Source organism: Pteronotus mesoamericanus, unplaced genomic scaffold (assembly GCF_021234165.1).
Source record: "Pteronotus mesoamericanus isolate MK-2021 breed Mesoamerican mustached bat unplaced genomic scaffold, CSHL_Meso_final scaffold_21, whole genome shotgun sequence".
Lineage (NCBI taxonomy): Eukaryota > Metazoa > Chordata > Mammalia > Chiroptera > Mormoopidae > Pteronotus > Pteronotus mesoamericanus.
In genome coordinates, this window is record NW_026555310.1 from 6,262,058 (window position 1) to 6,287,928 (window position 25,871).

At 56.5% G+C, this 25,871-nt stretch overlaps 1 protein-coding gene across 1 annotated transcript in view; it reads left to right on the plus strand.

The window, feature by feature from the left end:
- Positions 1-2,696: 2,696 nt before the first annotated feature.
- Positions 2,697-25,871, plus strand: part of COL2A1 (collagen type II alpha 1 chain) — a 30,706-nt gene continuing 7,531 nt past the window's right edge. The window contains exons 1-38 of the mRNA XM_054590875.1: positions 2,697-2,781; positions 6,954-7,160; positions 8,668-8,684; positions 8,881-8,913; positions 9,014-9,046; positions 9,143-9,196; positions 9,333-9,434; positions 10,371-10,448; positions 11,080-11,124; positions 11,219-11,272; positions 11,704-11,757; positions 12,544-12,597; positions 12,958-13,011; positions 13,145-13,198; positions 13,469-13,513; positions 14,007-14,060; positions 16,683-16,727; positions 17,451-17,504; positions 18,985-19,083; positions 19,356-19,400; positions 19,494-19,592; positions 19,766-19,819; positions 20,195-20,302; positions 20,686-20,739; positions 20,825-20,923; positions 21,081-21,134; positions 21,559-21,657; positions 22,045-22,098; positions 22,476-22,529; positions 22,874-22,927; positions 23,133-23,186; positions 23,412-23,456; positions 23,648-23,746; positions 23,954-24,061; positions 24,396-24,449; positions 24,766-24,819; positions 25,176-25,229; positions 25,632-25,685. Coding sequence (XP_054446850.1) covers positions 2,697-2,781; positions 6,954-7,160; positions 8,668-8,684; positions 8,881-8,913; positions 9,014-9,046; positions 9,143-9,196; positions 9,333-9,434; positions 10,371-10,448; positions 11,080-11,124; positions 11,219-11,272; positions 11,704-11,757; positions 12,544-12,597; positions 12,958-13,011; positions 13,145-13,198; positions 13,469-13,513; positions 14,007-14,060; positions 16,683-16,727; positions 17,451-17,504; positions 18,985-19,083; positions 19,356-19,400; positions 19,494-19,592; positions 19,766-19,819; positions 20,195-20,302; positions 20,686-20,739; positions 20,825-20,923; positions 21,081-21,134; positions 21,559-21,657; positions 22,045-22,098; positions 22,476-22,529; positions 22,874-22,927; positions 23,133-23,186; positions 23,412-23,456; positions 23,648-23,746; positions 23,954-24,061; positions 24,396-24,449; positions 24,766-24,819; positions 25,176-25,229; positions 25,632-25,685 — 2,517 coding nt within the window. The remainder of the gene's footprint in view (positions 2,782-6,953; positions 7,161-8,667; positions 8,685-8,880; positions 8,914-9,013; positions 9,047-9,142; positions 9,197-9,332; positions 9,435-10,370; positions 10,449-11,079; positions 11,125-11,218; positions 11,273-11,703; positions 11,758-12,543; positions 12,598-12,957; positions 13,012-13,144; positions 13,199-13,468; positions 13,514-14,006; positions 14,061-16,682; positions 16,728-17,450; positions 17,505-18,984; positions 19,084-19,355; positions 19,401-19,493; positions 19,593-19,765; positions 19,820-20,194; positions 20,303-20,685; positions 20,740-20,824; positions 20,924-21,080; positions 21,135-21,558; positions 21,658-22,044; positions 22,099-22,475; positions 22,530-22,873; positions 22,928-23,132; positions 23,187-23,411; positions 23,457-23,647; positions 23,747-23,953; positions 24,062-24,395; positions 24,450-24,765; positions 24,820-25,175; positions 25,230-25,631; positions 25,686-25,871) is intronic.

Sequence of the window (25,871 nt, forward strand, 5' to 3'; positions counted from 1 at the left end):
TTAGTTGACTTTAGAATTTAACTAATTTCCATATTTTAGTTTGGTTTTGTCAACTTAAGTTTTGTTTTGTTTTTGTCAATTCTCATCTCTGATGAGAAGACTTTTTTTCCAGAGTGAAGAATTGAACTTTGTACTCAAAGATGAATCACTACTACCGGAAAAATATCTAGAGCTCTTACATATAGATACAGTTCACTGGTAAAGATGAATCATCACAGAGTTAGAGAATGAAACCAAGAACAACTTAGCAATGGAACGATGTATTGCATTGCTGTGCACTGAACTAGATCACTTTAAAATAGGGTTCAGTTTTTCACGTATCTTAATGTTTTCAACAAAACCCTTATTTTTCAGTCACATTTTTATGACCACTTATACCTGAGGTCAATTGTATGAATGCCTAGCTTTATAGCTGTTGGCATATTGTTTGCTTCATAAATCATAGTTGCATCTAAGCATTAGTCCACAGGGCTTAGCTGAATCTTTCTATGTGCTAAAATTGTGCCAGGCACAGTTCTTGTCCTCAAGGAGCTTCCAGGTTCATTGGTAAGATAAGACCAATGAATGCAAGGGGGGAAATGAGAAACACACACAAAGTATGCAGCTTAGAGTATATAATTGTAGGTACACGATATACATGCCAGAGGGAGGCAGAGGGACACTGCATTCTAGAAGTATCAGGGGAGGGATTCTCAGAGGTATTTTAACCCAGAGGGTCTTGAGAAATGGGTGGGATTTGGTCATTCTACCTTCCAGGTGGGGAAGATAGAACCCATGACCCTTGTGGCTATAGAACGGCTTTCTGTTGGCAGAGGCTGGGGCTGGGGAGTGGCTCAAAACTCAATGCATGGACTTAAACAGGAGGATGGGAAAGAGCCATGGAAGGCCCATGACCCAAGAGGAGAATCCGGAACTAGAGGTTTAATCCTTTAACTACCTCCATCCAGCCTGGACAAAATGTGGCAGCATCTCCTTAAACAATGGAACTTCTTTCCCTTTCCAGCCAGCACACTTGCACAAAAGTCAAGTTCTGCACACTTAGAACTCAGAAGCTTCAAATCATGGGGGCAGGAGTGGGGGAAGCCTGGAACCCCAGTGGAAGCCTGCAGCCTTGGGGCGGAGGTGCTGCCAAGAAGCTTCTTCCGAGTGCCATCAACTTCTAGGAGGAAAGTGCCACAGGAGCCCTATTTCTGGGGAGGAGAGTTCTGGTTAATCAGAGCCCAGTTTTAAGTTGCATGAAAGTTTGCATTTTCCTGAAGTTCTTTGGGGGACCCGTACAATCCTCAGAGACATACAAGTGTGTCCTCAAGAAGAAGGTTCGTCTGGGGGCTTTTCCTCCGCGGTGTCTTTGCCAGGAGCCAGGCAAAGAGCACAGCTGAACCCTGGGGAGAAGGCAGAGCGTGGGCGAAGGTGCCAGAGGGCCCTCACCGGAGAAGGTGGGGTGAGGTGGGAAGGGGAGGGCCAGGGGGCCAACTAGGAAATCCTGGCTTCTCCCTTGGTTCACGGAACTCTGTCCAGCTGGAGCGGCCGCCTCGCTCCCTGGACAGGGCTGCAGCAGTGACCAACTGTCTCTGGCCAGAGCTGCTCAGCCAGGGCGGCAGCGCCCACTCCCCCCGGGACTCCCGGAGCCGGGCCAGGAAGAGCAGACACCACGTCTGAGCCTGGAACTAGACGGTCTCCCACCTCGGCAGCGTGCAAGGTTTAGTCTCGGCTCTCTTGCGTCCTCTCTGGCTCCTCGAACTCCCTTCCCAGGACTTGCCCCGCCCTCCCCCGCGCCCCCTCCCGCACAGGTCTCCCTCGGTGCTGTAACACATCGGCCCCTTTCCTGGCGATCGGCTCCGGCCAACGTCTGCCCAGGCTCCAGAGGAGGCTCTTTCATCGCAGAGCTGGATGGGGGAGGGGCTGGGAGGCTGTCGTTCTGAACTTCCAGGTGGGAGCCGGGGGGCCAGGTACCCCGGAAAGGGGCCCCCAGACCTGGCCTTGCTTGCCAGTCTCCAAGATTTAGGACTCCAGATACCTTCGCGAGCTGCCCTTGCGTCTTACCCCCACCCTTTGCAGCCCAAGGTCCCAGCGCAGTGCCCCCCGCCCCCGCTGCTCCTTTCTACTACTTTTCCCTCCTCCTTCCTAAGTCTTTTCCGTCCCGGTCTGGGGCTCGCGGCCTGTGCCTCTGCAAACACCCCCCGCCCCTCCAATCCGGGCAGAACTCCGAGGGGAGGGGCCGGAGGCCCCCCTCCCCGACTGTGGTCAGAGGGGGCCGCGCCGCAGCCCCGGGTGGGGGGTGGGGGAGGACAGGGGGGGACTCTGTGCCCCGCCCGATCAGGCCACTCGGCTCACTAGGGGTGGGGGGCGGGAAGCCGGGCTAGCAGTGAGGGGGGTTCGGCCCAGGCAGGTGCGGGCTCTGGCTGGGCCTGGGCGGGCTCCGGGGGCGGGGTCTCAGGTTACAGCCCCGCGGGGGGCCGGGGGCGGCCCGCGGTTTGGGCCAGTTTACCAGCCTCGAGTGGGGCCGGGCGCATATAACGGGCGCCGCGGCGGGGAGAAGACGCAGAGCGCTGCTGGGCTGCCGGGTCTCCTGCCTCCTCCTCCTGCTCCAAGGGCCTCCTGTATGAGGGCGCGGTAGAGACCCGGACCCACGCCGTGCTTCTGCCGCCTCGCTGCCCTCCGCTCGGGCCCGGCTCTGCCAGGCCCCGCGGTGAGCCATGATCCGCCTCGGGGCTCCTCAGACGCTGGTGCTGCTGACGCTGCTCGTCGCCGCTGTCCTTCGGTGTGACGGGCAGGATGTCCGTAAGTCGCCCGCAGTCCCTGCCTGCCACCCTTCCGTGCCGTCCCTCCGCGTCCTCTTACCCGGCTCTCTGCTGCTCTGGAGCCCGCGGGTCCGGGTTAGAGCGGCTTCTGGGGTCATAGGGCACCGAGACTTGGGCGCAGGATAAGCAGGAGCTCACCCGGCGGAGTTCTGCAGGGCAGCGGCTCTGTCCGAGAGTCCTCGGGGCGGGTCACGGTTGGAGGCATTTGCAGGTCCCTAGGCTGAATAGAAATATTAAACCTGCAAAGTGTCAGATCGGAGAGGTTTGCGCACAGATTGAAGCGCTCTCTTTTTCGCCAGCTTTGATGATGAGGCGGACACGCACACATCTCGCCTCGCCGAAGCACTGAGTTCAGCAAAACAGGTCGTGGCCCATCGTTCTTAGAAGTAGGAGAGAAAGAGTGCTGGCGAAAAGGCGAGCACGCGCCGAGGGGTGGACTTCGCAGTCGTGTCCAGGGGTTGGTTGCTGCGGGGGGAGGGGGGGTCAAAGAGGAGGTAGACAAAGGAGATGCTCTGGCACTGGTGGGCTGAAACCCGAGGCCACAAAGAAAGGCTTCGGAGAGGCGCTGGGAGACCTCAGCGCCGCTCGCGGTTCCCTCCCCCTCCCGGCTGGCCCCGGAGCAAGGTGCAGCCCTCGTTCGCATCTCGGCTTTCCCCCTGAAACTTCCCGTAGGAGAGGCCATCTGAAAGGCGATAATGTTCCAACCAGAACGTGCTTTTCAAAAGCCCCCGAAAACAGCGCCCCCTCCCTGCGGTCTTCCCCTCTAAGCCCCCCGAGATGCTACAATGAGTTACTTTTCTGTTTCTGAAACTTACTGAGCCAGGCTTCGGGCTGTGTGTGTGTGTGTGTGTGTGTGTGTGTGTGTGTGTGTGTGTGTTTGGTCGTTTGCTATAACTATTTCAGACGAATATAGTTAGAGATGGCAGTTCTACAATCTGGTCCAAAGACGGTTCGGACCACCCCGTGCCATCGCCTCCTTCTGTCAAGTCCCGCTGTCTGGGATTATATTCAGGACAAACGAAGCCTGGAAAGTGTATTAGGTAGAGAGATTTTTTTTTTTTCCACGTGTTTGGGCACGTTTCCGACGGCTGGGATTCCAGCCCTGTCTTTGTATGTTACAGATTGTAAATCAATCGCAGGGCAAACTTTTTTGGGAGGAGGGGGAATCAAAGTCTTCGGTCGACGAGTCTCTGCACGGTCTCGTCTGCCACCAGGCTGTCTCTGGAGACGGTTTGGAAGGCTGCGGGCCCGGGAGGACTTTCCGGCCATTAGAGCGCCTGACCGGGCAGGGGGGCAAGGCTGGGGCCCGGGGCGCAGCCGCAGGGAGTCTGGGGCCGGAGATCCCGGCCAGGTCGCCGCGCGCTGCGCGAATCTGGCGGCGCGGTGCGGGCCGGGGCACCTGTTGGAATACCGTGTGTCTCTAAGTGGCTCCGGCTCGGACTGACTATATTTCTGCCCTAAGTTTACATGAACACATCCACAGAGCTCTTTTCTGGACTGACCTCTGCTTTAGTGCGCAATGGAATTAGCTAGGTAATGATTAATTAAATAATTTAATTTATATTATATTGTAAAATAATCCCCAAATTCTCCGCCTGGTACTGGAGGCACTCAAGCGGCAGGGCTCTCTCGCCGCCGCCGCTTTCCCGTGAGAGAGTGAATTCCACAGTTTCTTGGGCCCAGCTCTTCCAGTCGTTGCTCCTCCTCCCCAGGGGGAGTGCATCCGAGCGGCTGATTTTGCGCCCTGGAACATCTTGGCTCCATAACCCCATCCCCCGGGTCGGCTGACCTAAAATGTGACGTGGGGAAAGGCGCAGTCTGCGTGGACTTCAGGAATGTCAGAAACCTGGAGCTCGGGCACGCCCCTCCTCCCCATCTTTCCATGAGCTTGAGAAACTTATTGGCGGTGGCATCTTTGACCCACATCTGTATTGCACAGACCTCGTCTCCGAAAGTGCCCCTCGGCTCGGGGAGAGACCTCAATCCTCCTTTGTGAGGCTTGTTTGCGTTGGGAGATTGGCAGCGATGGCTTCCAGATGGGGCTGAAACGCTGCCCGTATTTATTTAAACTGGTTCCTTGCGGGGACCTGTGAATCGGGCTCTGTGTGCTCTCGAGAAAAGCCCCATTCATGAGAGGCGAGGTCCGGTGGGTTTCCCCGGATTCCCCGACACCCTCTCCCACAATGCCCCCCTGTGCCCGCCCGCCGCCACCTCCCGGGCTCCAGCCCTGCGCAATCCGGCGGCGGAGCGAAACAGTTCCCCGAAAGAGGTAACTTTTTAATTGGCCTGCTACAAAGAATCACTTATACGGCGCTGCGGTAATGAGCGGAACCCGATCGGGCGCGCCGGGATGCTATCGGCAGCCGTTTGGAACGGCAATTATGGTGGTGCTGGGCTCCTCCGTCCACACCTAGGGGATCCAGTTACGGTGCTGGCTCCTTTCTGGGGCAGTCATTTAATCCCACTTTTCACCCTCCCAGTGTCTGTGGGCGAGCCCTGTCCAGAGCCGCCTCCACAAAGAGTCACCCAGCAGCTCTCACACCCAGCGCCGCCGCGCCCCGCCCCTGCGCCCGCGCATCCCGGCCGCCCGGCCAAGAGAAACCCGATCTGCATCACGGTGCACCTCCCTCTCTGAGCATTTTCCTCTCTTTTCCATCCCGGGCTCTCTTGGGTGAGAGTGGGCTCTTCCTCAGTCCGGACCTGAGACCGTTCACCTTGCCTCCGTCCGCGTCCGCGTCCGCGTCCGCGTCCCCGTCCCCGTCCGCGTCCCCGTCCCCGTTGCGGGCTTTCTACAGTTCCAGCAAGTTTAGCTGTGGGTGTGTCACATCCCCTGGGATTCCCTTCCCTCCCCGTGACTGTCTTGCCTAAAGGCTGAGAGGATTTCTTCTAGTGGAAAAGGGAAAAGGAAAAAAAAAAAAAAAAAAAAAAGCAAGGTTTATCTTTAGATTTTCAGAGTCTGCTTAAAGAGTCAGGGGCAGGCCTGTTTCTGTCTCCGCCCACCTGGTTGTGGCTCTTTCCTATTATTCATCCTCTGCAGTTGCCATTGCTTTGGGGGTTTTGATGAGAAAAACAGCGCTGGGCGCTCCCTAGCACGTGGTGCGGGCTCTTCAGCCCTTGGCGCTGTCGGAGCGCTCCTGTCAGCACAGGTTTCATTTGCAGGGTGGATTCCAGTCGGCAGGGCGCTTGTGGAAGGGACTAGTCCCTGCCATTCTTGGTCTGCATTCTTGGTGGAGGCCAGGCCTGCACTGGCTAATCCTAGCCCAGACCCAGCATTCAAAGACCGCTGCCCTGCAAATTGTCTTCAGATGGAGGCAGGGCCTCTCCAGGGAAGACTACAACTGGAGGTCAACACTGGGGGACCTTTGGCCTTGCTTGCCTCCCAAGGCATTTCATTAGTCTGCGCCGGTCCCAAGTGCATTGTTTCACTAGGCCTCTCCTCCTGTCCACATTGGCCCGAATCCTAACATAGTTTAAAGAATGGGACAAGATCCTAACTCTAATAGCACCTTCTTTCAGCTGTCCCACCCCATATCCAGGGTTGGAACCTGGCTGGTTTTAGATTCTAATTTTTGTGGGTAGGATTTTCTACATGCTTTCTGAATTTTAGCTATCAGTGGTATTTAGCAAGTCCCATAATTCCTAGAGGAAGGCAGAAAAAAGGCCTCTGTTCCTGTGCTTGGGCCGGAGGAGAGGGGTGTGGGGGGGCGGCTGTCTCCCTTTTCTCCCCTCCTCTGTCTTTATAGCCCCTGAGTTCCCACTCAGAGTCTTATCTCCTCCTGCTCCCGCTCTTATCTCCTCCCTGCCCCCCACATCATCAGGCCTCCCTCATGCTAGATGAATGAAGAAAATACTGCACAGTTAGTACAGTACTTCCCCCCGCCCCCACCTTTTCATTGCTGGGTCAGGACTTTCACTGGTGAATAGACAGCATAGTGCAAGGTGCACAATGAATATTTTTTTGAATACATGGAAGAAGGAATAATGTCTTAGAAAAATAATGTTCAAGTTCTTTATGTGTGGGTGACCTGCGTCCACATTCTTCAGCATTTGAACGATGTCAAGTTGACTGCAACCTCTTTCTCTTTTTCTCTTCTGACTCCCACCCCCTCCTTCCCTTCGCTCTCTACTTCTTCTGCTCCACCCTTGGTGCAGAGAAGGCTGGCAGCTGTGTGCAGGACGGGCAGAGGTATAATGATAAGGATGTGTGGAAGCCCGAGCCCTGCCGGATCTGTGTCTGTGACACTGGGACTGTCCTCTGCGACGACATAATCTGTGAAGACATGAAAGACTGCCTCAGCCCCGAGACCCCCTTCGGAGAGTGCTGCCCCATCTGCTCAACTGACCTCGCCACTGCCAGTGGTTGTAATTTATTTATTTCCTGTTCCACATAAATAAATTACTTGCAGGTGCAGCAAATGCCCTCCCATGGATGCTGGTCATCTCTGCAAAGCAGAGGGGCTAGTTATCCATGGGACCCCAGCAGCTGAGGCTGAAAGGAAAGGCCACTTCTCACTTGCAGGTTGAAACCTAGCGAGCCTGAAACACTAGAGGGGTGTTTCCTCACCTAACAACTCCAAGATGTATGCTTCCCCTACCCAGGGAAGGACAGAGTGAGATTCCACAAAGTGCCCTCTCTGAAATCATCCCTGTGAACTATTAGAGCCGCAGGGGAGACTGAACGCTCCGCCTGGCCAAGCCACGGATTAATTTCTCCTCTACGACCCACGCCTTGTCTTCTCCTTAGAAGACCTCCAAAGATAATGGCCTTCCGTGAGGAGAAACCTCCGCTGGCCAGTGGGAGACAGAGGGCAGGCTCCCTCTTTGAGATGAGGAAAGTTGATGGCAGTTTTCTTTTGTTCCTGCCCCTCTTGGAACTGACTGCTGGTTAAGAATCTCGTTAACAAGGGAAGGAGCAGGGCTCCAGGAGCCCTAGCGGTGCTGGGCGGAGATGGGGCTGGGACAGTGCCTGCGCCTGCACTCGGTGGGCAGTTAGGTATTAACTCTCGGCTAGAATCAGTGCTGGTGGATGACGTGTGTACTGGTGGCCCCCCCGCCACTCACACCGCTGCCCTGTCTCCCTGCAGGGTGAATGGGGACCCATGTCTAGGCCTCCTGGGTGGCCTCACTGTTCCTTCCTGTTCAAGTAGAGGAGAAGTTGAAAAGGGAGTGAGAGGTTGCCTTTCCTTAGCACTTCATCACCACTGGGATGCTGCTTGGGGAAGCTGCTTTTAGGGTGCAGGTTCCCCGATGATTTCTGAGGGGGCCTCTGGGTGAAATGTTGGTCGCTTTCACTGTTGCTGCTACAAAGGGCCAGGGGTTACTGGTTTGGGGTGGCACTGGCTGCAATGCCCTTTCTAACTCCTGTGCTCTGCTTTTTTTTTTTTCTCCTTTTTTTTCTGTGCTTGCTTCACGGAGACCCAGCTTGAATGTAAGACCTTTTTAACTACCTAACTCTTTTTCTGGGAGGGCTGGGGCTGCAGGAAGAGCTTCCTACCCTGTGGGGGGACAGAAGAAACTGAACCTTCTGCCAGCTCTTGGTGCTTTCTTGGTGGCTGATTAGATCTCGAGCCCTTTGTTTTCTCTTTTCACTGGCTCTGCTCCATTCTTTTGCCTGCTGGCTGCTTTTTGAATAACAAAGTCTGGGTCATCTCTGTTCCTCATGGGATCTCAGCAACCCCAGGACCCCACTGACTCTAACACACCAACAGAGGGTTCAGTGGAGTAACAGGAAGCTGCCTTTTTCTTTGGTTGTGTCTTCTTTTTTTTTTTTTGGTTTGATCCTTTAAAGAGTGTTTGAGTGACAAGAACTTGTACTTCTCCAGCTCACAAATCTTACTTCCTCCTTCTCTATTTTTTCTCCTTGCAGGGCAACCAGGACCAAAGGTGAGGGTTTTTTTCTTTTGCTTTTGCCTTTATAGTTCCTTCTTTAGAAGCTGTGCTCACGCAGCCTGTCATTTTTTAGATGTCGTCAGAGGTCTGTTTCAGAGGGCACCTTGGTGCAGGGGCTGCTGGGCAGGATTTTGTGTTTGGGGTTTGGTGGGCTTGCTCTGCTCAATCCTGAGGCTGTGTCATCTTTCAGGGACAGAAAGGAGAACCTGGAGACATCAAGGATGTGAGTAAAAATTATTCTCATGCCACATTGCTTCTGTGGCTAACTGGGTCATTTTCCTGTGGCCCCCTCTGACTTGCCATTCTCTTGGTCTCTGACTCAGATTGTAGGACCCAAAGGACCCCCTGGGCCTCAGGTGAGAAAAGGAGAAAGCCTTTCCTCTACTGCTTCCTCGAGCTATTGATCTGCAGGCTCCTGGCCTTGCTTTCATTCAACATTTCTTCACCTTCAGGGACCTGCAGGTGAACAAGGACCCAGAGGTGATCGTGGCGACAAAGGTGAAAAAGTGAGTAGAGAAGCAACTCGGCCTCACCCCCTAAAGCCCCCTACTTGCCTGACCGCAGCCTCAAGGGCCACCCATGGACAGGCGGTTCTTGCATTAACACTGCTTCACATTGGCACCTTCTTCCCTTTCTTCCAAGGGTGCCCCTGGACCTCGTGGCAGAGATGGAGAGCCTGGGACCCCCGGAAATCCTGGTCCTCCCGGCCCGCCTGGCCCCCCTGGTCCCCCTGGCCTTGGTGGAGTAAGTATCCTTATGTCCCCTTTCTTCAGGATGTCCCTCCAGAAATGTGGCTTCTAAATTGCTACTCACACTTACCTGGCTGGCTCCCAGGGCTGCCAACAGTGTGTACACAGGCTGTCCATGGGCTTCTCCCCCAGGCCTATAATTTAGTGGAGTCACATATTAGGCTTGAGACTGTGGCACTAAGGGTTGACTTTTTTCAGTCACTGAATTTCTGTAAAGAAAGTCTTCAGTTACCTGGCTCCTTGGCGTCTGTACTGTGTGGTCAATCTTCGGGAGTGGGCGCAGGGGTTGGGGGAGAGGATGACTGGGCACTTGTAGTTCCCTGGAAGAAGAGTGACCACTGTCCTTGGAAGACATTTATTCTCGGTCCTTGCCAAGTACATTCCAAGCAACTATTCATTCTAGTGAAAGAGCCCCACTGAGTGAAGGTGTGTGGCTCAAGGCATTTTTGGAATCCAACCAATCAACAAATTACATTATTGCCCAGTTTTTGCAGGTTTGCCATTTTGATGGCTGCTGTATTTTAAATTTTTAAACTTTAAACTCACAGACACCTACTACATCCCTTACTAAAATATTTTGAGACTGTTGATTTTAGTCTTTTGCTGGGCATTAAAGCCTTTGGGGGGGGGGGTGGGAAAAAAACCCTACCTTTAAAAGTGAAATGCAAGTCACTGATACTCTTCCACATAACACTTAGTCTTCCAGGGAAATTATTATGCCACTGTCATTTAAGAACACATTTCCAAAACTGCTTTTTTTCAGGAGTCATTGGTAATTCGGATCGATGCTGGGCTAATCTCCAACAATTAGAGTTTATCTAAATAGAGGGTTTTTTTTTTTCTCTCTCTCTCTCTGGATACAGCTTGCCTAGCCAAGTAGGAAGAACCTAGGACTTGAGAAAGCTCCTAATGTTGTTGGGTTTATTTGCAGAACTTTGCTGCCCAGATGGCTGGAGGATTCGACGAGAAGGCTGGTGGCGCCCAGATGGGAGTAATGCAAGGACCAATGGTGAGCAAAGACACCAGCTCTTGGCAGCCAAAATGGCAGGAGGTGGCCCTTCACAGAGCCAGAGACTCTGACAACCTCCCTTTACAGATAATTGCTTAGAGCAGCCCTTCTCCAAAGTTATGTAACCTCCCCTTTATTAGCCCAAAGCATTTGGTTTTTAATGGCCATGGATGCCACTGTTAATGATGCGCCGGAGCAACGAAGAAGAATGAGGATGGAGAGGTGCATATAGGCCGATCTGTTAGAGGGCCAGTCACTATTGCTTTTGGAATGAGAACTGAAGAATGCAGACAGCAGCCACTGCTCTCCAGCATCCACAAGACTTCCAGCAGGAAATCTCAGCCCTGCGGCTCCGACTTGGCACAGGCTAAATGAAACTCGGCTTTAGTAAACATGGCTGCTGTCCAGGAGAAAGCGAGGCCAGCTTCTCTGTCCAAATGGTGCCTATAAATATAAATAGATTGTTGTGTGGGGAGTGGGAAATGAGAGGGAGCAGCCACTGCAGGCCCCCTGCCCACAGAGCGGCTCCTTGTCCTTTGTCTGGGCTGCTGGCTGGAAGGAGGTGGCACGCCGAAGGCCGCCGCCGATGAAGCACACCCAGTAAACATCCTCATTTTCTGTCCCAATGTAGGGCCCCATGGGACCACGAGGACCTCCAGGCCCTGCTGGTGCTCCTGTAAGTATTGGGTCTTTTCCTCTTCGTGACAGTGCAGTTGCTTTCAAGCTGCCTGTCAGTTTGTGAGAGTCAACCTTGTGATCTTACTTTTTAGGGACCTCAAGGATTTCAAGGCAACCCTGGCGAACCTGGGGAGCCCGGCGTGTCTGTGAGTACTGCCGCGGGCCCTGCCCTCCTCCCGGGGAGTCACCCAGACCCCAGTCCTGTCGCCCCCCTCCCCACTGCCCTGGGCTTTCCCATAGAGGAGGGCCCGGAAGAAGCCTGGATGTCACTTCTCAGCCTTGGGGGAACTCTGACAGAAAGCCCTGTGTGCCAAGGACGACCGGGAACCCCGTCATAACTATCCCCCTTCTGGTCCATTGCTAGCTTGTGCTGTCTGTTGCTTCCCACTATGCTCTGCTCTGTACCTTGGCTCTCTCTTAGCATAAGATCTGGTTTTCCCACCTTTCTTCCTTAGAGGGAAACTAGCTTCCAAAAGAAAAAAAAAAACCCAAAAAACAAAACTACAATCTCAAAGCTTTGTCCATTGATTTGTTGTCTTTCCCCTTCAGCCATCTCTTAAACCCTTTTACTTTGCAGGGCCCCATGGGTCCCCGTGGTCCTCCAGGCCCCCCTGGAAAACCTGGTGACGATGTGAGTATACGTGAGCAGTGACAGGAGCGGCTGCCTGTGACAGGGCCTGAGGGGGGGCTGTGCTGGGGTGGTGATCGGCTTGACCTCAGGTGGAGGCACCCGAAAAGGCAAGAGCGGTCGGCCTGAGACTTGGACCCTGTGTACCGTCTACATGCCCCCTTGCAACTTAGCCTGCAGGTGCCCTAGGGACTGCAGGGGACTCGCTGGGAAAGGAAATAATTAAAACATCATTAGCTCCAAGAAGGGAAATTGAGAAATGAGAGAAGGGAGAGGGAGAACACCAGGGGGAAAAGATACAGAGAAGAAAAAACAAAGAAAGAAATTCAACAATCCAACATCATCTTAATTGTAAATGAGTTAGGAAAAGCTCAGCCTGAGTCAGGATGTCTACAAAGGATGCAAACGAAGTGAAGAGACAAGAGATGGCACTCAAGCTAGTCTTAGGAATGACATTGGGCTGTCAAAGTCTCCGGAAGTTGGGAGTGCAAGCCCTGGCAGCAGAGCTCAGAAAGGAGGGGCGGTGGAGAGAGAGGGAGAGTGTGCCCACCCAAGAAGCAGGGGCGGGTGGGGGCCAAGGAGCTGCCCACCCAACAGGTAGCTGTCCCGAAGAATACACTGTGGCCTAGGAAAGGCATTTAGGGAAGCCTGGAATGTGAAGGAGGTGAGGGAGCAGGTAAGCAGGTGGGCAAAGGCCTGGAAGACTGAGGGAAGATTGCTGCAGTCTGGAGCGTGATGATTATGCTAATGTGTCTTCCAAGGAAGCTGAGGACATCTCTCTTTCTGCAGGGTGAAGCTGGAAAGCCTGGAAAACCTGGTGAAAGAGGCCCTCCTGGCCCTCAGGTAAAGCCCCACCTTTCCCAGCTTCAAACCTCCCTTTTTGCTCCTCCAGTTCAGTGAGCTCACCGCTAAAACAAAATTCTAACAGACCCCACATGTATCACAAGTCCATCTGATGATCACGTTTATAATCCTAACACAGGCCCAAGGGGGAGGCTGGGCAGTTGTTGTTCCTACCCATTTTGCATCAAGTGGGGTGAGGCAGGGGGATTCTGGGATTTACTCAAAGAACGGTCCAAGGGCTGGGCATTTCCGCTGCTCCTTGGTGGTTGGGGAGCTGCCTCCAAAGGCTGTTAGCAGCTCAGGCAGCCTTTACTCGGTCTCTTCTGCTCTGTGGCCTGACATCACCTCTTTGGATTTCAGGGTGCTCGCGGCTTCCCAGGAACCCCAGGCCTTCCTGGTGTCAAAGGTCACAGAGTAAGTATCTTAGGCGAGGGTGTTAGAAGGAAGAGATTGCCCTGGGGGAGAAAATAGCATTTGGAGACAGATGCATTTCTTCCTATCCAGGTTCCTCAAAAGTGTGACTGGTGTTTCTTCTCTTGCCCCCTAGGGTTACCCAGGGCTGGACGGTGCTAAGGGTGAAGCCGGTGCTCCGGGTGTGAAAGTAAGGACCAGAATGCACTCTGGGACAGGCAACAGAGGAGGCGATGGGGAGTCTTTTCTCCCAGTCAAGGAGATGCTATTGAGCTTAGGGGAGTCGGGATGTCAGAACAGCTGTGGTTGGAAACACCCAGTCCTATATCCTGATGGATGAGGAGAGCTCGGGGAGTTGTCCCTCACAGGACTGATGCCTGGGGCCGTCAGCACTGGCTGAGATGACCAGAGCTTTCAGCCCAGGTCTCAGTCACTAACCATGCACGTCTTTTTTTCCCAGGGGGAGAGCGGTGCCCCTGGTGAGAACGGTTCTCCGGGCCCAATGGTGAGTGTGAGCATCCGCCCTGCAGGGCCTCCAGACACTCTTCACGCTCCTGCAAACCAGGAGGTGGCTCCTCTGGGACGCCAGTGTTTCCTCTGTGCAAAGTAGCTCTTCAGTGTTGTAGACTGATCTGTGCTATGAGCACAAGGCAAAATGTATTAAACAGATGATTTGGTCAAGGTTTCACCCACATTTCCTTGAAATAGCCCTAACACGCATTGTGTGTGCTTGAAATTTTAAAAATACTGTTTATTCTCAACATTTCGGGGAGCTCATCTATTGCAAGAGGCAGGATGTGCCTGTAACCGGGATGCCGATCTGTAAGAGGAGCTCTGTGTGTGTCTGTGTGTTCTTCCTGGGCCGGGAAACCTCGGCGCGCTCCGAGGCCCGCGTGCTTCCTCCCCTTGGGTGTCTGGGAAGGGCCTGCAGGTAAAAGTGATGGCCCAGAGTGTTGTTAAGACAACTCACGCTTGTGCTGTCCTGGTGTGTGTTCCAGGGTCCCCGTGGCCTGCCGGGTGAGAGAGGACGGACTGGCCCTGCAGGCGCCGTGGTGAGTAACTGACAAGGCCAAAAGCCACCACTTGCCCAACACTCCGTAGAGTTTCCAAGGCACTTTCACACAGCGTTACTTCACGTGACTCTCGGAACAGCCCTGGGAGGGGCAGAGAGCATGGCCATCCCAGAGGGTTTGCTCTGAGTGCGCGGGCACAAATTCCCAGGCTCGGCCTCCTCCGGCCGGAGAGGGGGCGGGCTGTGGGGAGGTTGGTGGTGAGGGCGGGGCTCTCAACCAATCTGGATTATTGAGGTAAACCCCTCAACGGCCTGTACCCACTTCCCAGTCAATCCAGTCTGAATGTACGGACAGACTTGAAGCGGCTACAGTACAGTGCTACTTTTTGTTCTTTTGGCTGACTCAGGTGATGCCCTAGAAAGTGTAACAGCCCAGCATCATCTAACAGGGCCTTGGCACGTGGCACTGCTGCTGCTGTTGTGATGATATAATACCAGCAGCCGCCACCATTTCATGGCACTTTCTGGGTGTAATGCCTTACATGCCTTGTCTCATTTAATCCTCCCTCAGATTCTTTAATTCTCCCCATTTTAGAGAAGAAGAAACTGAGGCACAGGAAGGTGAAAAAGCTTAAGAAAAACAATGCTTGGCAGCCTCATTCTCTGGTGGCTTCTTGTTAATGTAGGGAATAAAAAGTGAGGGGATTTGCAGCTGATGGCGGGAGCAGATGCTCAGCTCTGATCCCTGAGCAATAGGGAGGTGTTGTAGGCGCTTGGTCCGGCCAGTGACGTGATGAAAGCCGTGGTTAAGGAAGATTATGCTCTCTGTTGATTTCATACCCCAACCACCCAGGCACTGAGGCCCCTCCTCGTGGGGCCTGGCCAAGGTAAATCAGCTTCACTCAGCTGTGCTACTTTCCGGATAATATATCTGTTTGGCAGAAATTGTTCTCAAAAGCAGATCGGTGGAGTAACAAGCAGCCTCGACCCCCATTTGTCACCCAGTGCTGCTGAAGTGCCTTGCCCTGGGGTCACTTTTTGCGAGGGGATTAGACAGTGCTGAGCCTGCCAAGAAACACTGCTGTTTCTTCAGATTAGCAGGACCTGGCTTGTGGCTTTTTGGCCAGGCCCAGAACCACAGTGGCTGCCCCCGTGTGGGACAGAGACGGAGCTGCATCCCCTGCCCTGTTTTCCCTTCTTCCTGGGCACATTTCTTGGCCCATGGTAGTCCCCACAGTAGTCAGGCTAGCAGGGTATGCATAGGATTTGGCATAGAAGGTTGACAACGTTACATAGTTCCAAGTGCTGGCCTGGTGCCAAGGCTGGGCCAGGGACTAGGCTGGGCTGGCCTCTGCCTGCTGTGGTCACGTGGCCCCCCCTTGGGCCAGGCTGTGCCCTCCCCTCAGGCTTGCTGCAGGGAGAGCCTCAGATACCACCCCAGCTCCGGCCCCTTGGAGCAGCACCACAGCTCCCCTTTGCTCATGCCCAGCCGGCCCCTCCTCTGGCCGAGCCCTGGAGGGAGGGTGCCCCAGAGCTTCCCGAAGCAGCCAGGCCAGCCCAGAAGGGGCTCTGGCCAATGCTGAGGCTTTGTGTTCCCTCTGACAATCGTTTGTTAAGTCTGCTCTTGCTTTCCTGCTTAATGCCAATCCGGAGAATCTCAGTTGGGAGAAATGGACCATAGCCAGGAAGAAGATTTGAGTCTTATTTAAAACATGAGCTCCCCCTAAAGCATCCTCCCTCTTCAGCTTCTGTGGAGAGGCAGAGGCAGGCAGGCGGGGAGAGGTTCACTTCTGGCCTCCTCCGGGCCCCTGCTGAGCACCAGGTGCCGGGCCTGGCCCAGCCCAGCCGAATGGTGCCTGGGCTTCGGGGAAAAGCTCCCTGGGCCCTGAGGGGCCTTGAGGGAGAAACCGAGGGGTGTGCACCACAAACCTAGGGGAAAAATATCTCAAGGTGCAAGTCCTGTAGAGAGAGCTGGAAGCTTTGCTTTTCTGTGGAAGGGAGTCTCAGGGGTGAGAGCTCAGATGATGTCCTCGGGCTGTGCTGGGTGCCCTGTCCCCATCCTGGGGCCTCTTCCTGGGCTGGTGACAGGCTTCCTGGGAGCATCCCTGTTTTCCTTAGGGGCAGGTTGTCAGGCAGCGGCCAGAGCGCAGAGGCAGCCTGTAGTTCACCACGGGGAGGCCTTGACCAGGCCTCCGTCCAGGAGGTTAACCGAGCCTGGAGGCCTAACCAAGCCTGGATGTCTTCCCGCTGTGAGCGGGTGAGACCTAGTCAAGGTTGCTCCTTGGCTCTTTGATTTTCCTTTGGCCCAGTTCTCGGAGTCTTTAAATGATAACTTGGCCTTGAAGTTGGGGATATTTGAGATCTACACTGAAGTTTAAGAAACGATGGAATAGCTGGGCAACTACCCAAGTTTTATTTAAGCCGAGAACGAGCTCTCTGAAGACCCTTGAGTACCCGCTCGGGCAGCCACCATGGAGGGGGACTGGGGCCGCTCCCTCCCAGGGGGCTGTCCCGCAGCTCCCACCCCACCGGCACCCTGCTCGGCCCCGGGACACCTGGGGCGCAGCGCCGCCCGCAGTTTCTGTGGGGGTGGGCTGTGGCAGGGAGGGACTGGACACGTGGGCACTCCTCACAGTATCTGCTTCCTTCTCCTTGCTCACAGGGTGCCCGGGGCAACGATGGTCAACCCGGCCCCGCAGGGCCTCCGGTGAGTGTGTTTCGTCCTCGGCAGGTCTGGCCTTGAGGCCCACTCGGCAGCCCCGTGGAGTCTCAGTGTCTGCTCAGCGAGAGCATGGCAGTGCTCAGGCTCCTACTGGAAGGGAGGAGGAATCGTTTTTCAGTTTGCCTGAGCTTGTTGATAACAAGCTTTAAAGCCATGGTTTGTTTTTCTCGGCCACCCTTTCAGCAGTTTTTTTGAGGAGGGATAGAGAGGGAGCTGGAAGAATCATCTGCTTCTCTCGCCACATGTGTAGTCAGAATCTTGCTTTGCCTTCTGAAGCCAGGCCTGGGGACACTGGCAGTGGGAACAGTTTTCATCCAGGGACTTTACCCACAATGAGTGTGGAGCCAAATCAGTACCAAGGTGGGAAGGGCCCTGGCCGGTGTGGCTCAGTGGGTTGAGCACCAGTCTGTGAACTGAAAGGTCACCGGTTCAATTCCCAATCAGGGCACATGCCAGTATTACCATCCAGGTCCCCAGTTGGGGGCATGTGAGAGGCAATCTAACGATGTATCTCTCACACATTGATGTTTATGTCCCTCTCTTTCTCCCTCCCTTCCCCTCTCTCTAAAAATAAATAAGTAAAATCTTTAAAAAAAACAGTCACAAAGGTGGGAAAGAGTGTGAGGTGTGCGGGTGGCTTACTCTGGGGACTCTGCAGAGATTCCGCCCAGAGCGGCATTCATCTCCGTACCCTCTTCCTTCCTCCAGGGTCCCGTGGGTCCTGCTGGCGGTCCTGGCTTCCCTGGGGCTCCCGGTGCCAAGGTGAGTGCCCTGGTGATCGGCTCGGAACCCCTTTCCCCCATAACCTTTGCCGATTGTTCCCTGGATGATCCCCCCTCCCTTCTGAGGAATGTCTCCCACCCCCACCGGCTGCTGCTCTCCAAGGAAAAGAGCCAGGCATTTTGCAGAGTCACCACCTAGGAGAGAAAGGGAGATGGAAAGATAAAAAGCTAGAGGTACTAGGGTTACAGCTTCAAAGAGAGGAAAGGCTGAGAGAGTTGGGGAGACACCAGAGACACGGGAGGGAGCAGAAGACCAGGAGTGGAAGGAAAGAAGGCAAAGCTCGGCCAGCTCTCGACCCAGAAGAGAGTTTGCTGCAGGGAAGCCGGCAGGGGCAGGGAGCCGGTTCCATGCTTCCCTCTCCACTGCTTCATCTGGGGGCTTGGCTCCTCCAGGCCCTGTTAATTGAGTTCTTTCGAGGATTAATAGAGGCCAGTGGCAGGCCAGCCAGCGCAGGGAAAGGCCCTGCGGCCCAGGAGGGATTCCAGCGTGCGCGTCCCTGGGAATTCTCTCCTGTCACTGCCAGGAGATGAATAAGGAGCCTCCGCGTGGTCACTGGCATCAGGTTGCTTTTCCCCTCCTGGGGGTTTCCATGGCAACCAGACAGTGTCTGAGGCCCTGGGAGCCCGGTGAAGGAGACCCATTGTGAAGAGGGACAGCGGAAGGTGAGGGGGGCCTGACTTTTTAGAAAATAATAATTACAAAAGTGAGCAAGAATGTTCTGAGAAGAAACCTGAGGAGACTCTGCCTACCCTCTGGGTCAGCAGTCCTCCCCCGGGACTCTGCCATCCAGAGAGCCCAGTTGCAACTTTCAGGAAAAAATGAAAGTAAAAGCGAAGGCCATCTGGGGGTGGGGTGGGGCTGCCAGAAGCCCAAGAGAATTCAATGAGTCAGAGCAGGGGAAAGTAGAGCAGGGCGCTGGTCCTCACGCACATGTGCCCTGCTTTCTGGCTCAGTTCTCATGGGCCTGCGGCAGCGGTGTTCACACATCAGCCAGGTACCAGGGGAGTAGAGCCCTGAGCTGAGGTGGCCAAGGGCCTCCATTTCTTCAATAAATGAGAAAAATAGGTAGAGAAAGGGAGAGAGAGGTGCCTGTCCATCTCAGCCACCCATCCACCCACCATCCCACAACACTAGGAAGGCAGGACCCCCAACACAGGCTTTCTGATGGGTGCTGATGAGACCAACGCTATACAATACCTGTGACTGCAGCGTGTAACTATGCATTTGCTTGTGGTGGTTCTTGGTATTGAGGGGAGATGGAGAGAGAGAGGCAGGGGGAGGAAGTCACCACGTCAGGGAGCTTGGTCAGGTGGTCCCACATGCTTACACGCAGGGAGGACGCACACGCGTGACTCAGCTTTTTGGTGCATGCATACGCTGACCCTAAGCTGCTGCCGGTCCTCGAGCGGTCTCTGTCCTCTCATCTTCTTCTCATGCCATCTCTCCCTGTCTCTTCCAGGGTGAAGCTGGTCCCACTGGTGCTCGTGGTCCTGAAGGCGCTCAAGGTCCTCGCGGTGAACCTGGCACTCCTGGGTCCCCCGGGCCGGCTGGTGCCTCTGTAAGTGCAGCTTCTCTTTGGCCTAAAAGGCCTGGGGTCTGTGGCCCAGGCACTCTCGACTCCGTGCTAAGCTCTGAGGGAAGTAGAGCCCCAGCCCTCAAACTTTCATTCTGACCCAATTCCTGCTCTCCCACTCCTCATCTCTACAGACTGCCTCCCTCCGTCCCCCATCCTGTCCTTGAAGCATTCGGCAGGATGGACCTGGGAGGGTTGGGTGGGCCGGGGTTTATTCTTTGTTGCTTATTTTATAATGCCCTTGTCTCCTTGTTCAGGGTAACCCCGGAACAGATGGAATTCCTGGAGCCAAAGGATCTGCTGTGAGTGCTGTCTTTGGGCTTGGCTCCTCCAGGTGGGGCCAGTCCTCCCTCATACCTTCTCCTGATGCCCTTCTCTTCTGCTCCCGCTGACAGGGTGCTCCTGGCATTGCTGGTGCTCCTGGCTTCCCTGGGCCACGTGGTCCTCCTGGCCCTCAAGGGGCAACTGGTCCTTTGGGCCCAAAAGGTCAGACGGTAAGAGCCTGGAGTGAACCCCAAGTTCCACTGAAATCCTAGAGTCAAACCCCACCCTCCCCCTTCCTGCGCTCACACTGGTGTCCTTTGGCGCATCTTTAAGGCTCCTGGAGATGGGGGCAGGGTGCGCAGGGAGAACCCAGTGTGAGAACCTGCCTCTCTCTTTTGTCAAGGGTGAGCCTGGTATTGCTGGCTTCAAAGGCGAACAAGGCCCCAAGGGAGAACCTGTGAGTATCCGCCCGCAGCCCTTGGTGCTCTCTGGGCCCAGGGCCATCCCCTGGGCCACTGCCCACTGCCTCTGTAGCCCCAGCCCCTCACCTGGGGCCTCTCAGGTTGTGCCCAGAGAAGGGGGTGGAACAGGGCTGAGAAGGTGTTGCAGCTTTGGCTCTCATCTTTGGCTTGATCAGTCTGAACAGTTTGAACTTTATATGCTCTCTCCCCTGGGCCACTCCTGCTCTCCCATGGCTGATCCTTTAGGGCCTCCCTTCCCCAAGCCCCCCAGGCCTGAAACAGTCGCCAAGGCCATTTCCCCCACACGCCGGTCAGTGGACGCTCAGGGCCAGCTGAGGACTCATCTGTTTGTCTTTTGTGTCGGTTCTCAGGGCCCTGCAGGCCCCCAAGGAGCCCCTGGGCCTGCTGGTGAAGAAGGCAAAAGAGGTGCCCGTGGAGAGCCTGGTGGCGCTGGGCCCATCGGTCCCCCTGGAGAAAGAGTAAGTGGGCCGGGAGTCCCTGCTTTCACTGGTTGTGACCTCCACGTGGAAGTCAGATCTTTGTGGCTCTGTTCTTGCCAAGTGACGTGGCCTTCTGGATACCAGGCTCCCCTTTCCTCCACCCACCACCGTGGGATAGGGCTCCCTTCTCCTTATTTGTGCCCCCCACCCCCAGGATGACATGACATAGTTTGAGCTACTTCCCAGACAGGTGGAGACAGGCCCAAGAAGTTAATCCTCCAGGATCTTGCAAGCTGTAGCTACTGCTCCGCAGAAACCATGGGTGGTGGGATGGAGCCCCTGGAGCCCGGCTAGGCTCTCTGCGGCCACAGTCGGTCAGGGGCCGTTCCAATGCACTGCTTTCCCTCCCCACTTCTTCCTAGGGTGCTCCTGGCAACCGTGGTTTCCCTGGTCAAGATGGTCTGGCAGGTCCCAAGGTGAGTCGGGGAAGAGGGGCAGGGGTCCCTTCCTGCATCCTTAGTCTAATGGCCTCCCACTGACTCCCTGCCTCCTCTCGTATAGGGAGCCCCTGGAGAGCGAGGGCCCAGTGGCCTTGCTGGCCCCAAGGGAGCCAATGGCGACCCTGGCCGACCTGGAGAGCCTGGCCTTCCTGGAGCCCGGGTAAGTACAGAGCTGCTTTTGCCCTTGGCTTCTGACTCTGAGCAGACCCCTTATGCCCTTCCCCTTCCCCACCTGTTCCCTTCAACCCTGTGCTGCCAGGATTGGGAGGTCCCGGGACCTGCTCTGACACCCGTCTTCCTCTCTCTCCTGAACAAAGGGTCTCACTGGCCGCCCCGGTGATGCTGGTCCGCAAGGCAAAGTCGGTCCTTCTGTAAGTCCATCGTCTGGTTTGTTGGGGGGAGTGGGGCGTACCCTTGGGGAAGCAGCGGGAAGAGAGACGGGAGTTTGGGTGGACACGGCCTGTGGGGAGGAGGCATAGGGTAGGTCCTGGGGTCAGGTGTGGCCTGTGCAGGGCCTATGAGCTCTGAAGCTGTCACCCCTCTGTGCATTTGCGCCTTTCCTTGTGGGAAGACAAAGCCTGGTGTGCACTTTCAGAAGTGGAATTAAGCTGAACAGTGCCTTCTCACCGATGGGGGTCCGCGTGCATGGGCTGCTGGCCGCAGCCTTGGTCAATCTCACATGCTGTGTCTGGCGGTGCCTAGTCCTGTGTCTGCCACACAGTAGGCCCTTAGTAGATGTTGGATGGATGAATGCAGTCGGAGCATGTGTTCTGAGAATGGTGTCCTCTCTTTCAGGGAGCCCCTGGTGAAGACGGTCGCCCTGGACCTCCAGGTCCTCAGGGGGCTCGTGGGCAGCCTGGTGTCATGGGGTTCCCTGGCCCCAAAGGTGCCAATGTAAGTAACAATCTGCCCTTCCATTTCCTTCCACTTGGCACTACCTACCACCCTGGGGAGAGGGCTGGCCCGTGAATCGAGGTAACCAAAGGGCAGTGATGAGTGGGTTCCCTGGTGTCACAGGCAGCTTGTATCTTCGTGTCCCACAGGAGGGCATGTGACCTGGGGAAGCCCAGGCCTCCTTAGAACCTTGAGACTCCTCAGCCATGACATTGTTCCATGGGCAGTGCCCTCACTTTGTACCTCTGAGCGTAAGAGAAGGTGCTGATTCTCGGCTTCAGCCTCTGCGGTCCGCCAGGCCCCAAGCCCCAGCGATGTCCCAAGCCTGCCCTGCCCTCCACTCCCACCAACGCCTTCTGCCTCACTGTGCTGCTATCTCTCCTCCAGGGCGAGCCTGGGAAAGCTGGTGAGAAAGGACTACCGGGCGCTCCTGGTCTGAGAGTAAGTTCCCGCCCGCGGCGCCTTGGTGTTGGCTGGACAGCCGCCAGGCGGGGGCACCCCTGCCGCGTGCTCCTGGGATTGCTGGGTAGCAGCGTGGCTTCTTGGGGCTGAGCTCATCTGCTCTGGGCCTTTGGGAGCCCACACAGGGGCACTCTGGTCGCTGTCAGTCAGCAGCCCAGGGGGACAGGGAGGAACCAGCGCTGAGAACAGAGGGGCCAGGGAAGGAAGGGGAGGGAAGGGGTGCACATGGAGTTCAGGTGCAGGCAGGATAGTGGAGCTCTGGGAACTCTGGGGCACAAAGCCTACCTACCCACTGCTGGGGTCTGCAGAGCCGAGGAAACGTGTGTTGTTGCATCACCCTTTCATTTCTCCTCTAGGGTCTTCCTGGCAAAGATGGTGAGACGGGTGCTGCAGGCCCCCCTGGACCTGCTGTAAGTACCTGCCCAGCCTCTCCAGGTGACCCTGTGGATAGGGACTTGGTGGGGTGGTGGCGGGGGCACCTCAGGCCCGCTCAGGAATGGAGCTGACAGATGGTGGCTGACCCAGGACATGAGGCCCACCCTGAGCCAAGGTGAGGTCTCCCACTCCTGGGAGGCAGTGAGGACCCCACCCTGGTTGTCACTGGTGGGAGAACAGCAAGGCGTACAGGCAGCCACCGTGTTGGGCTGTGCAGGATGGTGTCTGTCTCCTTCCTGGGCTCCCGCAACCAGGGCCCCGGCTGAGGCTCTCAGGGGCTCTGGGGTGCTGGCTCAGCTCACTTTTGTTTCCTCTGCAGGGACCGGCCGGTGAACGAGGCGAGCAGGGTGCTCCTGGGCCATCTGGGTTCCAGGTAGGCAGCGGAACCAGGCTTTCTCTGCAGCCCCCTTCCAGGCCCTGTGCTCAGCGGGTGCCGTGGGTGGAGGGCCCACCCCCTCAAGAGGGACCAGAGGAATGAGGTTTCCCTGTACCCCTGGTCCCGGCCCTGTGCCAGGTTTCCCTGAAAGGCAGGGGCAGCAAATTCACCTCGTCGCTAATTCTGTCACTTTGGCTTCTAGGGACTTCCCGGCCCTCCCGGTCCCCCAGGTGAAGGTGGAAAACCAGGTGACCAGGTGAGTATGGGGCTCTTTGAATCTGCAGCCTGTTCAGGTGGGAAGATCTCTTCTGATGCCCAGGCGACACGGGCAGGAGGGCGTGGAGGAGTCCCATGAGGCCCAGGATGCCTGGGACTGAACCCCAGCTCTCCAAGAGGGCAACATGGGCTCGGGGGAAGGGTGCTCAGCCAGGGCTCAGACACGGAAGCCTTCAGTCTTTCACACGTCCTTCTTGTTCTCCAGGGCGTTCCGGGTGAAGCTGGAGCCCCCGGCCTCGTGGGCCCCAGAGTGAGTGCCCTGTTGACCGTTCCTGCGGGTGTCCTTGGGCCTGCTCTCTCCCTGTGCAGTCCTGCCGGTGCCTCCCAGCAGCCCCGCCGCCTTGGGTGCTGGGCTCCCGCTCTGCTCCCCACTTCCCTGCTTCTCCCCGGGCCTCCACCTGAGCCCTTTGGCCTAACTGCTGCTTGGTGTCTCTGTTACAGGGGGAACGAGGTTTCCCAGGTGAACGGGGCTCCCCTGGAGCCCAGGGCCTCCAGGGGCCCCGTGGCCTCCCCGGCACCCCCGGCACTGATGGTCCCAAAGTGAGTGAGGCTGGGCCTGCTGGCGGGGGCCCTCGGGGCTGGCCTGGGAGGCTTGCTGAGGGGGGAAGCGGGAGGGGAAGAGCAAGGAGTGGGAGATGAAATAGAGAGGTGGTCTGGGCAGAGGAAGAGAAAGAAAAGGGCATTTGGGCCCTGGGGTCCCCAGGGAGGGGCCGCCCACCACGACTCCTTCTTTCTCCTTCCCCGTAGGGTGCATCTGGCCCCGCGGGCCCCCCTGGGGCTCAGGGCCCTCCAGGTCTGCAGGGGATGCCCGGCGAGAGGGGAGCAGCTGGTATTTCTGGGCCCAAGGGAGACAGGGTAAGTACCAGGCTGACGTGCCTTCCCCATAGCCATGCTTCCCTGGCCCCGCACTCCCTCCCTCCCATGTACCCGCAGGTGAGGCACCGGCTACCCACCTTGGGGAACGTGGAGACCCCCCTCCAAAGTCTCTGTTTGCCTTTTAGGGACTTCCTTCCCCCACCCCCCACCCCCTTCTCACTCCTGTTGCTCCTTGTCACTCACCCTTAGACCACAGCAATTCCCTCTTGGCCAGGGTCTGAGCTCTGCCTGGAGCCCCATTCAGGGTGCCACTGAGCTGGCAAAGGGCTTCTTGGGGTGCCCCCTGAGGTGGCCCGTTTCCTCTATCCCACAGGGCGATGTTGGTGAGAAAGGCCCTGAGGGAGCCCCCGGGAAGGACGGTGGACGAGTAAGTGAATGCTGGGGGCTGGCTTCTTGGGGGCTGGGTGGGGACAGGTGCAAGGACCCTTTAGGTTCCCAGGCCTGCACTCGGAGGGGCCACGTATGTGTGCAGTCCCTGGTTCTGTCTCAGCTGTCTGGCAAGGTGACCACAGGGACTTCCCTGTCACACAGGGGGCCACAGGGCGAGGGGGCGAGAGGGAGTTCTGGGGGCCGGGAAGGGCATGCTGGAGTCCCTGGGGGCGGGGCGTCCAGACGCCCTGCTGGGCTCCAAGTCCCTGGCTAACTCTCCCTGCCTTCCTCACCTCCGCCTTTTCTCTCACCAGGGTCTGACGGGTCCCATCGGCCCCCCCGGGCCTGCTGGTGCCAATGGTGAGAAGGTGAGTCCTGGCTCCCTTCCCCCATCCAGCCTCCTTCTCATATCTTGGCAAAGGCCATTATTTCTGCTCGCTCATGAACTTCCACTCTTCTGCCCACAAGGGGCCGCAAGGAGTAAAGGATGGGGGTCTTCTTAGAAGCAAAGTCATTGGCCGTGTGTCCTGTGGAGTGGAGCGGATGGACTGGGCGTAAAAGTGCGTTCAGCACGGCCCTGAGGAGGGTGCAGGGGTGGGCTGAAGCGATAAGAAGAAGGGCTGCGGGTCAGGGGCACCCAGTGCCCCGTCCCTCATCATGGCTTCCTGGGTGCACTTTGCTCTCAAAGGGCTCCACTTTGACTCCTACCCGCTCCCAACCATAGGGAGAAGTCGGTCCTCCTGGTCCTGCAGGAACAGCTGGTGCTCGAGGCGCCCCTGTGAGTATCTGCCCCTGCCCACCCCCAGCCTGTCTCTGTCTCCAGGCCCCTGGGAGCGAGGGAGCCAGCTCTGCCTCTCAGCCTGGCCCTGCAGGCCTGGCTCTGGCCCCCTCCCTGCCCTTTGGGTCAGGACGTGGGAGGAGAGGTGAGAATGAAGGGAGAAGGCACGTGTCCCCCATGACGTGTGATGTGATCATGGGGGAGGGCCTTTGACCAAGAGAGGCTTTCTGACCCGGGTCCCCTCACTCAGGACTGAGCTTTCTGAAGCTACTTTCAGATGCCTTCTCTCTGGGGGTTACAGTGCAAGAGGCTGAACCAGGCCTGAAGGGGCCCTGGGCTCGCAGGAGGGAACAGCAGGCAGGCAGTGCGGCCTTACCCCTCCTGCGCCCCCTTCTCCCACAGGGCGAACGTGGAGAGACTGGACCTCCCGGGCCCGCTGGATTCGCAGGTCCTCCTGTGAGTACCCCTGTCGACCCTCCCTCCCACCCCCTCCGCTCAGGTCAGCTCCACACCCGGCACCCACCTGAGGGCACCTTGCAGCCTGTGGGGTGCGAGGGACAGAATTTAAAGAAGAGAGAAACAGTTTCCTCCCTCCTTTCCTTTTACCTCTCTACAATGATAGAACAATCCTTAGGCCCAACT